This window comes from Plecotus auritus (genome assembly GCF_963455305.1).
Source record: "Plecotus auritus genome assembly, chromosome: 6".
NCBI lineage: Eukaryota > Metazoa > Chordata > Mammalia > Chiroptera > Vespertilionidae > Plecotus > Plecotus auritus.
In genome coordinates this window covers 80,225,922-80,240,437 of record NC_137773.1, presented here as the reverse complement: position 1 = coordinate 80,240,437, position 14,516 = coordinate 80,225,922, and the positions used below count along the sequence as shown (strand labels likewise).

Below are 14,516 nucleotides of genomic sequence, written 5' to 3'. Positions count from 1 at the left end.
ACTGATCAGCTGCCTCCTGCACGCCCCCTACTGGGGATCGAGCCTGCAACCCAGGCATATGCCCTTGGCCAGAATCGAACCTGGGACCCTTCAGTCCGCAGGCTGATGCTCTATCCACTGAGCAAAACCGGCTAGGGCCATTGTGTCATTTAAATGCATGAGTTCTGTGGTAGGTAAATTATACCTCAATAAAGTTGTTTACAAATATAAAAAAAGGTAACAATTATAATACCATTTACATTACTACTACTGCTTGTTTACCCATATTTCCACATGCTGAAAAAAAATATGGGAAGAATTACTAAGTTAGGACATGCAATTATGCCTTCCTCTACTTTATTAGAATAGAAAAATGCATAAGTATTGTATATAGGGAAAGAAAACTTCCGCTTAGGCCATAAATCTGATAAATGGATTATTTATTAATGTAAGACATTTTATTATTCACCTCCCTTCATAAACAGAAGTGAAAAATAAACTGTACCTTAAGGGCAAAAAGGGTGTTTAGTTTTACATGTCCTCAAAAGAATAACTTTTTAAAACATCACCTATCTGATTACCTTTCAGAAAGTTAAAAGTTCATTCAGTTGTGCTTTTAGTAAATTTAAATGTTTTACACCTTTAGGCATCTCCTTCAGATACCTGGTCAATCAGGGACAACTTCAACTTCCTGTTTTTCTCAAAGTGAAGTTCCCACCACATAGTTCTTAGTTGTGATCACTTAAGCACCTTGGGGCTTTCAACTGACTCCTTTATCCTACACAGTCTTTCCTATTCCCCATTCCACCATCGGTTTGCATTCCTGCCTTTTCTCATGATATCTGCAAATTCTAGCATCTACCTCTTTCTTAGCCTTCCTGAGATGTCAACTCCTAGCTTCATCTCACTGGTCGTCCCTTTTCTGGGCAGTACGAGGGATCTCCTCCGTCATTTACACACACTTGGCCCATCTGTCTCTCCAATTTGTTTGATAACATGATACCGTCATCTTTATTACTACACTCATGCATCAGCATTTTCAAAGCAACACCACAGATGCTTTTAAAAAACTTTTTTAAAAAAAATCTGAAGAAATTTGCTCCCCTTTGGGTACATTTCTGTTTACGAAATGTGGCTGAAGTCTAATAGACAAGAGGGTGTGAGGATTGATGAAAGAAAAAAGTTACATTAGTAAGACAATGTAACTTTGTAAAGAGACAGATGGCCTTGTTGTCGAGCTGGGAAAAGAATTCTCATACACTACTGGGTACAATGGTAAACTAGTGGGCAAGCTGGCCATACCTGTTAAAACTTTAAGAAGGCATATTCTTGGACATAGTTAAATATATTTTTGACCATTGCATTAAAAAAAATATTGAACTGGTGCCCAACGATAATTCCACATCAGGAAGTTCACTGTAATATTGTTTGAATTGCACAGTAAGCCTGCTAGACTTTGGTTTCATAAATCTGTTTTGCTCGCTGAAATATATCCAGTGCCTTGAGTAATGCCTAACACGGAGGAAGCCAATGTTCAGGAAGATTTGTTGAATGAATAAAATGGACGATGGAGATCTGAGGGGCATCATGCCTGGGCCTCTCTCTGTTGGTATTTAGCAAGCCAAGAGGTGAATGTTCCATTAGGAATGCTAGGCGTTATGAGTTCCATGGCTATGCTGCACTCTTGGCCCTTGTCCGTCAAGTATACTTTGTTGATCATCGCAGCAAATGGCAGAGAGATTTATGTACTCAGAGCAAACCAGTCACAAAACAAATGTGCTTGTGCAGCTATAAGCAACAGCAATGCTGTCATGCTTGTTTAGTAAGTGGTATATACATCCATCCATATATTTTTTTTCTTCAATTCAACTATTATTACCCTAAAAAACCCATCATCAGTATACATTTTTTTGGCTTAATAAGTATAAAAGATTTAATCTTCACAGCAACCATTAGGGCTCTGAAATGCCCCAAAATAAATGACCTGTTTTTATCTCAGAACACTACTGAACAAGGTAAGTTACTTGGATTTATGTCATAGCTTTTTAGAGTTTGAGGAAATTATTTGAAAGGAGAGAAAAACCTATCATACTGTAACCATTGTCTTTACATCATAAAGACACAGGAGGGCACTCTAATCAACCAGCAAAGAAAAACACAGAAAAGATAGTGAAGTCAGGTTGACATTTTAACAATCTTACTGCAATAGGTGAATTAAGCATCAGTCAATGTGTGAATGTTTGTAATTTACAGCAAGAGATTTTCCATTAATCCAAATTCTAAGAAGCCAAAAGGATTCTGAAATTCTGTAAATTGGAGAAAGAATCCATCCCTCTCAGATCCACACCTTTCTGAAGATTTGTTCAACTGACCTTGGGGCAGGATTTGCCCCTTTCAAGCAAAGATCTTCTACACAAACTTCAATTCCACTTTTTTTTGGTTGTTTTTTTTTTTTTTTTTTTTTTTTACTCCACTAGGAATAATCCATGAATCCATTTCTTTACTCCATCTCTTTTCCTAGGAGAAATGGCAAGTTAAAAGTCTGAGCCTCCCCCAAAGCCAGCAGTAATGAGATAGCATTTTGTACAAAGGAGCATAGAACACTAAAGAATATATCTTACGGCTTTCTTGAGTTTTTAAACTTATAAATACAACTACAGCATTTAATTTCCTCCATCAAATTAAAAAAGTATAGCATATCAAGCATTTAAATGAGCTTTCTTTCAGACCTTTAACAAGAGAGCAACAATAACTTCAGAGATCCATAGATTCCTAGGTAATCAGGACCATTCATAAAGGATTATCATTCATCTTAAAGTCACATTCAAATTTGTGCTTCAGCAAAATTACAAATAATTCCTTGTCATCAATCTGTGGGGTCAAATAGTCAACATGGAAAGTATTAAAACTTTGAATGCCAAGGGTATACTGTGGTTGCATCTTTGTTGACTGAATTAATTAGAAGATTCTCTCCATCTCTGGAACTATCTATGGCAGCGGTTGCCAACTGGTGGTCCGCGGACCACTGGTGGTCTGTGAGGCCCGAAAGGTTGGCGACTGCTGATCTACAGGAAGTATGACATGTGCTGCATTCTTGAGCTGCTTATTATTATTTTATTCACTTTAACCTTCATCTATTTGAATGACTAAATTCCTGGTCATGATGTTTCAAAGTCAATTTCTGTCAATGTATTCCGTATTTTATTTTTATTTTTTGTAAGTTCCCTGGTGAATTCTAGTTCCTTATCCTTAGCTGAATTGGCCATCAGGGTGTACCCAATTAGGCTCAATCTATACTAAAAGAGAACATGCTCTAAAATTTGCTAATTTAGAGGATGCATTTTTAATTTTCCTGTTCCTTTTAAAAATAATTCTGGTTCCCTGAAGATACTAATGAATTTCTTCAGTTAAATAAAGCTGCCTGAATACTGCATCATATTACAGACAGTCCCTAAAATCTGTTCAGTTGGTATCTCTCTAAGAAAGAGATATTTAAGGATTACATTATAATGACATGCATTGTCTTCCCTTGGGTGTGTAAAAAGCCACCAATGTGTAAAGTTAGAGAACTATAAATGGTATCAGAGGCTAACTTGGGTAGTAAAAAAACTAACTTGGGCACTCAATTGGTATGATCTGATATGGAGTCCTTTGTATTATCAAGAAAGTTTCCAAACTTCAACTTTTTGCCAGTAGTATTTTTTAAGATCTTAAGTTAACAAACTCGCATTTAAAGATAATTTTTAAACTAGCCCAGAAGAGCGGATGAGAGGTAAGAAGGGAAGGTGGGGGTGAGGGGATTCCTTCCCTTCAGAACATGCCTCCCACTGCCCTCTCTCCACAGTCTCCCAGGTGCCAGACCTAAAGGCTTTCCCCACAATGATCCTTTGATTATTTTTACTTCCCCTGCCTGGACCCATATGTTCTAACAGAATTTTAACAAACTATAATTATTAAGAAAAAATAGCTTCAAATAAACTCTCAGTATGCACTCTGGCTTCCTTTCTTTCTTTTTTTTTTTTTTTTAAATATATTTCTTTATTGATTTCAGATAGGAAGGGAGAAGGAGAGAGAGATAGAAACATCAATGATGACAGAGAATCATTGATTGGCTGCCTCCTGCACGCCCCCCACTGGGGATCAAGCCCGCAACCCAGGCATGTGCCCTTGGCCAGAATCGAACCTGGGACCCTTCAGTCCACAGGCTGACGCTCTATCCACTGAGCCAAGCTGGCTAGGGCTGGCTTCCTTTCTTTAAGAGCGAACCTAGAACATGCCAGGCACTGTGCAAGGTGCTGGCGTCCTTGCCCTCATTAAGCAGCAGACTCTTGAGGAAGGGATCTTGGGTTCAGGTCTTGGCTATACCGCTTTTTCCCTCTGGGTAACTTGGAGCGACATCACCTCCCTGGAGGTCAGATTTTATTTATTTATTTATTTATTTATTTATTTATTTATTTATTTATTTATTTAAATATATTTTATTGATTTTTCACAGAGAGGAAGGGAGAGGGATAGAGAGTCAGAAACATCGATGAGAGAGAGACATCGATCAGCTGCCTCCTGCACACCCCCCACTGGGGATGCGCCCGCAACCAAGGTACATGCCCTTGACCGGAATCGAACCCGGGACCCCCTCAGTCCCCAGGCCGACGCTCTAGCCAATGAGCCAAACCGGCCAGGGCGAGGTCAGATTTTAAAATGGGACTATTATCCCTGGGGCCTAGACCAAAGGATTACACGGACCACTGAATAAGAAGAACCTTGCACAGTGCCTGGCACACAGTAATTGTTCCATAAGGGGTAGCACTTATTCTGTTTTTTTATTCCAATGTTACAGCTTATTGTAATGTCTTAACTTTACCCCTTAAGCTTTTCTCAATGACATTTACAGACCTTGATAAACCTTCAGGTATTATCCAACTACTACTTAGTGGTGTCATACTATGCTGGGCCTTGGGAATACACAGTCTAAAAGAGAGAGGGCAGAAATAAAACTGATTATCGCAAATGCTACAAAAGGAGGTGTGCCATGGAAGCATCTAAGAGGGGTTTCCTAATTAAAGGAAACCTTGAGGAAGTGCTATTTTAAAAAAAAAATTTAACATATTTTTATTGATTTCAGAGAGGAAGGAAGAGGGAGAGAGAGATAGAAACATCAAGGATGAGAGAATCTTTGATCGGCTGCCTCCTGCACCCCCTCTACTGGGGATCAAGCCCTGACTGGGAATTAAACCGTGTTCTCCTGCTTCATAGGTTGACACTCAACCATTGAACCACACTGGCTGGACGAGGAAGTGCTATTTCAACAGAGACTGAAATGTATAAAGAAATTAGGCAGGGAGACAGTATAGTAGGCAATGGAACACACTGTGAAGTCCCAGAGGCAAAAGAGCAGGGAAAGTTGAGGGAACTGGAAGATGTGTAAAATCATTGGAATAGGGAAAACAACGGAGACGAGGGCTAGACACACACCTGGAGAGGTAGGCAGGACCAAGTCAGTCATGTGAAAAATTATAAAACTTTATCCTAAGGGCAAAGGGTTTTATGTACCTGCAGTTTAAAACAACTTTTAGGATGCAGAGTAGAAAATGGATTGGAGAGGGGAAAGACTGAATGTAGGCAGCCCAGATTGAAGGTCTTTTGAATTCCAAATGTCAGGTGAAAAGAGCCCCTGCAAAGGCAGTATTAGCAGGACCGGAGAGAAACAGACCTGTTCGAGAACAGAAGGAGACTAAGATGCGGTCACAGACTGGGAGGGGTATTTTGGAAGTCATAATCTCAAAACCAAGAATGTGCTCAATAAAAATGTATTTCTGTGTTCCATGAAATAAATGTAAAACATGGCTTACTACATATTCCGGAAGCAGCACACAAAGTTAAACATTTTAGGCCATGGGAATATTTATAACAACTCTACAGGAGGCATATCACACAAAAGGAGTCTAATTTACTGTCAATATTTTTGAAACCACTTTGCTATGTTGATAGAAATTCTGCATTACAGAGCATCTATTAACTACCAAATGAGTTTTTGGTGTTTTTTTTTTTTTTTAAATCCTCACCTGAGGTTACTTTTTCCATTGATTTCTAGAGAGTGGAAGGAAGGAAGTGGGGGGTGGGGGAAAAGAGATGGGGAAGACAGTGAGAGAGAGAAACATCGACGTGAGAGAGACATATATATTGGTTGCCTCCTGCACACTCCTACGGGGGCTGGGGAACCTGCAACAGAGGTATGTGTGCTCACCAGGAATCTAACCTGAGACCCCTCTAACCACTGAGCCAAACTGGCCTGGGCCCAAATGAGTTTTTAACACTTCCTCAGAGCTATCTTTGGTTCTTAAAGGGGAAAAAAAAAGTTTCTACTTTTTTCCCTTCCATTTCACATCTCTAAATAAATGAAGCAGGAGGATATTATGAGCAAACCAAAGTATAGGGGTGGTCAAAAGTAGGTTTACAGTTGTTTGTATGGGAAAAGACATGCAGGTTATAATTATTACTAATAAATAAATAATACAAGAATAAATTCACAATTGTCAAATAAACCATGGCTCTCTGATAACCTCAGCAAATGAGTTTCTATGGAAAAACTGTCTCACACTTGCATGCCTTCGCATCAAGCACACCCAGTGTAATTTATCTTTTATTGAAGACACATGGTCTGTGCTCCAACCATTTTTAGGCGAAAGCTTTTTGCTCCTAAGCTGATTTCTCTTCATGGAAGACCCTAGCCTACTCATCCTTCTTACCAATTCCAGAGTCACCTTTCCAAGAAGCTGTCTCTAAATCATTCTCTCAGTTCTCCAAGCCCTAAACATGCTTCTGTGTTATCAGGAATTATAGTTTTGGCTTACTTTTCTACCTTCATTGTTGCACGCTTCTTTAGGAACAGAGTGGTGACTTTCAATTCTGCATTCTTAAGTGTCTAGCACACTGACCTAGAAGCAAATTGATATTCTCAAGGTTTACTGATCTGTGCCCTCCCCTTACATAAACAGCTTTAAATAGAGAGTTTTGGAGGTGAATCTACTTTTAATACTTTCTCTGAGTTTTCAAAAAATAGCTGGCACTTTGCTGAGCAAGTAAGTATATACCTGCAGCATGGTAATTACCAAAGGGCAGATGAGAGGGGTGTGTGTCCTTTGAAAAAGCATGTTCAAGTAATTATATAAATGGGGGGGGGGGAGGCTTTTTTTGTGTGTGTGTATAATTACAGATGCCCTCGTCGGTTTGGCTCAGTGGATAGAGCGTCAGCCTGCAGACTGAAGTGTCCTGGGTTCAATTCCGGTCAAGGGCACATGCCTGGGTTGCAGGCTTGATCCTGATAGTGGGTGTGCAGTAGGCAGCCAATCAATGGTTCTCTCTCATCATTGATGTTTCTATCTCTCTCTCCCTCTCCCTTTCTCTCTGAAATCAATAAAAGTATATTTAAAAATAAAATAAAAATTACAGAAACTAAAGCTTGACAATATTTGGCTACAGGAACACGATTTTAAAAGGTACAGCATCACACATGCTTTTCTCCTCTCCTAATTATGCTATTAACGAATTCCACACAGTTGGGATAAACTAGTTAGGTCTGCATGCACAATGATAGTAAAATGGCTCAAAGGTCTGAGTTTTCTTAGAAGCCAGGTGTTTTGAGTATTGTGATGCAGACTCCAGGTATACCGGCATATTCCATCAAACCTTGGGTCATGAAGTCCTTACAGCCCTGGACTGTAATGTCTTTTTGCTTCAACTTGAAGATCTAATTGGCTTTATGAAGAAATTCATGAATCGGCAGCATTTCATCTAGCAACTAGAAGGGCGCTCTCCCACCTGTAATGTGCTAACACTTCCTCTCAACCCATCTATAAGCAAGCTATACAGGTTTAAAGCCTCACATCCTCCAGGAGCACACCCTGTCCTCGTCCTTCTCTGAATTCCAAGTGCAATTAGGAGGCTATAACAGAAAATTTAATAATTACCCTCTGTCCAATATTTTCTACCCTCGAGTCATAAGTAACCAAAGCCTCAACAAGGGTCAGAAGAAACGCTAAACGCCAACAGCGTGGAAAGAAGTTAACAACCTATTATAACACTCACGTGGCAGCTGAGAAACAAGCCAAACCTAGTTCATCAAGCCCACCCTTACTTAGTTCGTCGGTGAAGAAATGTTACAATCACTTATCTAACCAAAGGTACCCACCAAGGATGTACAAGATCTCCTGGCAGCTGTGTATGAGGTGGGGTAGGGAGGTGTGATTCTAACTCCCTCAAACAACAAACAGCAGCTTTTCTTAGTTCACCCCACTTTCTAGTTCCCTAATTGCCACCCCTTTAGACACGATTCCCTTCGCCAGGTGGAAACGACTAAGTCCAAAGGATATGGCATAATCATTGTCCTCTAACTTAGGAGAAGAGACTCACCAGTTTCATATTGGACTTTTGGTTGTTCAACACCAGTCACTGGACTCCTCAAACCCAGAAAGCGTCTTCCGGTTCAAGCTCCGCCGCTCGCCCGAGGAGAGCATCGCGGGACGTGTAGTCTTTCTCCCCTGCGTCCCCTTTCCGGGGCATTATGGGAAATGTAGTCAAGCCTCCACAAATCCTGAGAACTATAGTTATCTTTCCTTTTCCTCCGTTTTCTCTCTAAACACCTCCTTCCCTCCGCTCAAATTCATCCCGGCCGCCAATTCATCCTGCCTCTCCACCCAGCGTGATATCATGTCCACAGTCTGGGCCTGCTACCCATGGTATTCTGGGATGTGTAGTCCCCACGGCTCTGGCGCCCCTTTCCCCTCCTCCCGGTGGGCGCGCTATTTGCCGGGAGTTGTAGTTCGCTGGAGTCTCTGGACGCAGAGTCCCACACGTTTACTCAGGGGAGGTAGGAACTACAACTCCCAGGGCCGCCCGGCTCCAGCAGGTGGGAGCGGGGCTGTTGATATCAATATGGCGGTTGTCAGCCAGACAAAGACAGTCAGTCTGATGTGATTGAGACAAGGGAGGTTTTCAGGGGGAGACTGGGAGATAGGGGCCTCCCCTCCCCCTCCTCCTCTTCCTGCGCGGACCTCAACCCCTCCCCAGTCCGCTCCCGACCGGCGCCCCACGCGGAAGACACCCCTCCCCCTCCCGCTTTCCCCTCCTCTCGGTCTCAGACCTTCGTACTGGGACGTTGGGGAGGGGGCTGTGCCGCGCGGAGAGAACTCAGCAACGATTCCGAGGTGAGTCGAGCGGTTTTAAAGCCGGACTACCTCAAGTCTCTTTTCTCACTTTTTTCTCTCCACTTTTTTTTTTTTTTTTTTTTTTTTTTGCGGGGTTTTGGGGAGAAAGTGAGTGGGCTGGGTCTGGGTCGCTGAAACGGCCGGATTGAGAGGAGGGAAGAAGCAGGGGGCTTCCGAGTGGGTGACCCGGACGCAGGGTCTGGGGTGGGGCAGTTTGTGGGGGGCGGTCATTGAAAGGCGTCGGCTGCACCCCAACTCTTTTCTCCTCGTCTCCTCTGGGCGGAAGGTTTGAATCCTGGAGGTGGGGTCTCCTACTTGGAGTTTGGGAAACTGTAAGGTGAATTGGAGGCGTGTGGGCTTGTTTGGGGTGTGTAACTGTGGTTTAAACTGTGTGACGTGTACTCGTGTAATATGTTAGCCTTGAATAAAGGTCTAGCGATAGGAAGTTAGGCAGCTGGAGTCCTAGCTTTTCCCTGGGCCTGGGCAGAGAGGCGGGCGTGAGGTGCGGGACCTGGACCTCTGGGCTGGCGCCGTGGTGCGAGGCAGCGGGGTTAGCAACTCGCTTGCGTCCCGTCGCCCGATCCCGCTCGCCCTCCCCGCCTCCGCCCCCTCCCGGGACTCATCTCCACCCCAAACTCCGGGCGGGAGGACTGGAGAGAGGAGGTGGTGTGGAGACGGGTTTTTACATCCTTAAGTCGGTAGATGAGGTGGGAAAGGAAAAGTGTTCTTAATATTTTATTCCGGAACCGTGTTTTGGTTACACGATTGGGGCTACTTTGAAAGGAGTCCTCCACCCACCCTCTCCCCGAAACAGCAGGTAGGTGTATCTCACCGTCTTGGTGTTAAATACATTAAACATTACTTAAGATTCGGGCGCGTGGGGTCGCGGACGGGAGTGCTGGCATGTGTGTGCATCTCTGTCTACTTAAAAACACAGAATGACTTGTGTATCTTGAGATAGGGCGACTTATTTCCGTGGTAGGAACAACTGTTGGAAATTATTTGGAGGCGGGCGGGGGGGGGGGGGCGGGAAAGAGTCGCTGAAAGGCGCTGTTTGTATTTTTCTTCTACCCCACCCTGTTCTGTCTCGCATTTGTCTGAAAGCCGGTACCGGAGAGTGAGGAGTCATTGGGTGAGTGGAGGGAGAATGCAGTTGGCATTCAAGATACCGTGTAAAGTTGAATGGTATAAAGTGATTGCTTTATAAAATTGCCCTAAAGCTTTAAAAACCCTCGTGTTTCTTATAGGGTGGAGTGATGTGACTAGTTCATTTCTCTGAGATCCTGCAGCTATACAGACCTCTGCCTTCCCTCCTTCCCTCTTTCCTTCCTTCCTTTCCTTCTTTCCTCAAGTCCTTCCTTCTTTTCTTTCTTGGCATTGTACATTTCTCTTCCTGGATGGACATAATGCCTCCTGTGCCTGTTTGTTTAGTTTGTGCTAATACGGCTGTGCTTTTTGTGGTTTTGTGTGTGAAATACATCTTTAGATGAAAAGGACCTGCATTTGTTTTTATTTTGCATTTAGCCACAGGTAATTGTCACATCAAGGTCAGTGCTTTGCATTAAACTTATTTTAAAACTGTACAGCTGAGTTGTTAGAGCTAGCTGAATTATGTTTATAAGTCGTTTGGAAAATCTGAATTCTGATTTTTTTTTTCAAGTTTCAATTAGAGTTATAAAGGGAAGGGGATTGCAACATGTCGTTTCTCACAGTCTTTAATATTTAATAACATCACACCAGGAGAATTTAAGATAATATAATTTGTACTTCTTCAGTCTGAAATATAAGTTTATCAATATCCCTTCTCAAGAGACAGATTTTTAGTGTAATAGACTTTTAAATAACCAAAGGAATTGGCATAATTTCTCTTTAGACTGTTGAGAATTTAGGGTATTTACATATTTGGCTGCAAATTTATCAATTCTTGAACCTAGCAGTAAAAGACCTTAGATTCCATAAAACTGAAAGTCACATAGATATAGTATGTAATTTTATGGTGTGTTTTATAACCTTCGAATTGAAATTCCTGCAGTTGGTAGTTCACACAGACAAGCTGACTGTACGCATGAGGTAGCATATATATTTAGATTGACCTGAATAAAAACAAAATTGATGTCTTCTAAATCTCGAATTTAGAATACAAAATATGTTGATACAAAGTGGAGCCTTTAGTTTGTTATAGACTAGGATTTCCAGAATATTTTTGTTTTAACCTTCTATCTTAACCTGAAACATTACTTTGTAAAAACTAGAGAAAAATCCTAAATAACTACATAATAGAGTGATTTTTTTTTTTTTTGCTGAAAGGTATTCTGTTAGACATACAATATTAAAATGTTCAATAATTGTTTTAGAAATAAAACTAAAATGTTTATTGAGAGTTGGAACAATATAACAGCATTTGCTCTTCTGCCTGCCCTTACCTCAGATTTTTCTTGTTTGTTTTCTTCTATGGAAATGCAAAGTTACTGGGAAAGCTTCCATTGAACTTTCTCTAAGTCCGGTTGAAAGTAAACCAGTTATATTCCTTGCATTCATTGGGGGTGATTCTGTTGCATTTTAAGCACTGAGCATTAAAATGATGTAAAGCCTTTACTGCAGGTTAAAGCATAAAACGTTCTCAGCATGTGGAAGTCATATGGTTTACGAAAAAAGTAGAAAATCAGGGCATTGGTGCCTGCCAGTTTAAGATTTCTTCCTGTAACTGTGAAAGACACGTTTATTTTAATATGATTGCTTCTAAAAATGTTGCCTGTGTTATGGAAGTTGAAAATCCAAACTGTTTTTAACCAATCTGTTGCTAGTATAGTATACTGTATTGTGAATACTGTGGTTGCAGATGTGCATCAAAGAACCTTTAGGGGTCAGCTTTATGTTGAATATCTAGTGAGGCATCATTTTCACTGTGGTACTAACAGATTTCAGTCTTCTTAGCACAAATCCTTGGCTGAAGCATCACTATTATAAATTTAATAACACAGTATTGGTAAATTACAAAATATATTGTAACAAATCACTCCTTGGTTCATCATTTAAAAAATAATAGAAGTAGCTAATTTATGCCAACGTTTGTGGCAGGTATTAATTGGAATGGCATTGCTTGTTTCAGTAGATATTGAACACATTGGGAATACTTATGCCTAATTCCTTCATTTTGGGTCTTTTATATATTATATTTAGTCTATCCCACTTTTAATGTTTCCTGTAAAACCATGTTTGCTTTTTCTATTCATTTCATTGCAGCTCTTCTATTATTTTTATATGCAGATCTTTAAACTTGAATTATTACTTTTGGGAATTAGACATTTATCCTATGATGTCATTTTTCATAAATGTAAGTGGTGTACCAACTTTTTAAAAATGTCAGCATTTACAGATAAACTTAAAGATGCTTAATGAAAATTTGTTGGCTTTGTTTGGTGAACCTGATTTATTTTGATGTTTTTTGACTCCATAATTAATTTTATAACTCCCTTTACTATTTGGCTAGATTTTTCTTATAACCTCTGGCTTTTACTTCTCAATTTAGGAGAACTTTAATTTCTAAACCAGTTGTTACGAGTGGAAATCCCTGCTTGTCTGGAGTGTTATATATGTATATTCACATATGTACTCACAGTTACAAAACACCGTTATGTTTCTTTATACATGACATTGGTATTTCCTATCAGACTTGTACACCATGAAATAGGAATCTGAGCCACAATAATAGGAGAGTAAAGGGACTCAAGCTAGAAATCAAAGTAACCACCACCACCACCACATACTGTCCACGATATGTAATCTAGGGAGATTTGCAGTATCATTGTAAACTGTTAATTTAATAGATTCTGTCAAAATCTAGTTCTCTCAGAATGGGAGCTATTGGTATTGAAAATTTTCTCAAAATAATATTAAGTAATATGTTACTTAGATTAGTAAGTGTAGCTATCCCCCAAGTTGATCCTTACTGGACTTAGGGCCCATCATAGGTACAGTGTAAAATTTTTTCCAAGTGATTATTTGACATAAAGCTTTTAGCTAGAGTCTTTTTAAGCATAATCCAATGCTTTAGATAACTTGTTTTTCTTGATCTTAGATGAAACAAGTTGGAAATTTACTATAACATTGTCTTGGACACTTTCCAAGAGCATTTAGTTACTGGAAGCTCCTGGCATTAGCATAGTTTTTTACCCTTACAGTGGTAATTAGGTTGAAGTTACAGTAAGTTTTTCCAATGGTTATTATAATGTTAATGCAATATTTTAAAGATCTTTGGCTTGGTTATAAGGATAGTTTTTTGCCTTGTTTTATTTTTTACATTTACTGGTATAAACAGACGGAGAAAAAATAACAATAGTTGATTTAGCTTTAAAGTTGTGTTATTTTACTTCTTTAGAATCCTAAAATAGGTGGTAACAGATCCCTCCTTATAAGTGATAAAATTAGAATAAAATTTATTCAAAGGGCATTTAGATTTTTTTTCTTACACTTAGAGTGCTGATTATGATCAGAATTTTTACTAAATTCCACATATTAGATATAGTCTCTGTAGCTTTTCTGTCCATCTCACCTTCAGTGGTTTATCAGAGGTCTGCATGTGGTTATCGATATTAAACAATTAGTATGGAATTGCCAAGTGGCAGTAATTTTAGTATATATAATCACTTTTTCAAAGAGGGGAAGTCAAATGCTGTGGCCATTGCTGAAATGAAGATGACTTAAGACTGAACTTACCTGCTTTAGGATTTTGATAAAGTAATCATATGATTGAAATATGAAGTTACTATGTGGTTGGGCCTAGTCAGTCAAGCTATGGAATAATTTTCACTGTCTCCATCCAGTCATGAAGTCAAGTTGATTTTGTATCCTTTGTGTTTATCTATTCACTTATTTTCATTCTATTGTTATTCTCAGGCCTTCATCGTTTCTGGCTTGCCACATCAGTCTTTTAACTAACCTTCCTGCTTTTAGTGTTTTTCCATAGTCATTCTTCAACCCTACATGAGGAATCTTACTAAAATAAAATGTGAATTTTATTTTCAGCCATACTTCAACTAGAATCCTTCAATGGCTCTCTAGCCTTTTGGATTAAATCCAAACTGTCATTTCACCTGTGTCCATATCCTGCCTCTGCCACTTACTAGCTATGTGACCTTAGGCAAGTTACTTAACTTGTCTCTGCCTCAATTACCTCATCTAAAGAATGGGAATAAATACTCCTTCATAGAATTATTGTGAGCCCTTAGAATGCTGTTAAATCCTTAGAATGCTTTTGGCACATCATAAATGTTAACTATTATAATTGTGCTGTAACAGATAATTTTATGTTCTGGTTCCTGCCTTACATTTTGT

General features: G+C 39.9%; 2 protein-coding genes across 14 annotated transcripts in view; one reads left to right on the top strand and one right to left on the bottom strand.

Moving 5' to 3' along the window:
- The window catches only part of INTS9 (integrator complex subunit 9), a 95,556-nt gene extending 86,858 nt beyond the window's left edge, over positions 1–8,698 (bottom strand). Inside the window, 1 exon segment of the mRNA XM_080673903.1 lies at positions 8,389–8,698. Coding sequence (XP_080530029.1) covers positions 8,389–8,397 — 9 coding nt within the window. The 5' untranslated portion in view covers positions 8,398–8,698.
- Positions 8,699–8,872: 174 nt separating this feature from the next.
- HMBOX1 (homeobox containing 1) overlaps positions 8,873–14,516 on the top strand; it is a 199,686-nt gene continuing 194,042 nt past the window's right edge. For 5 of the 13 annotated variants that reach the window (XM_080674639.1, XM_080674638.1, XM_080674647.1 and 2 more), the window contains exon 1: positions 8,874–9,182. The gene's annotated coding sequence lies outside the window, so the exon portion shown is untranslated. Of the gene's footprint in view, positions 9,183–9,418; positions 9,484–9,821; positions 10,000–14,516 lie in introns of those variants that run through there. The other 8 variants (XM_080674645.1, XM_080674642.1, XM_080674641.1 and 5 more) reach the window with 5 other exon arrangements.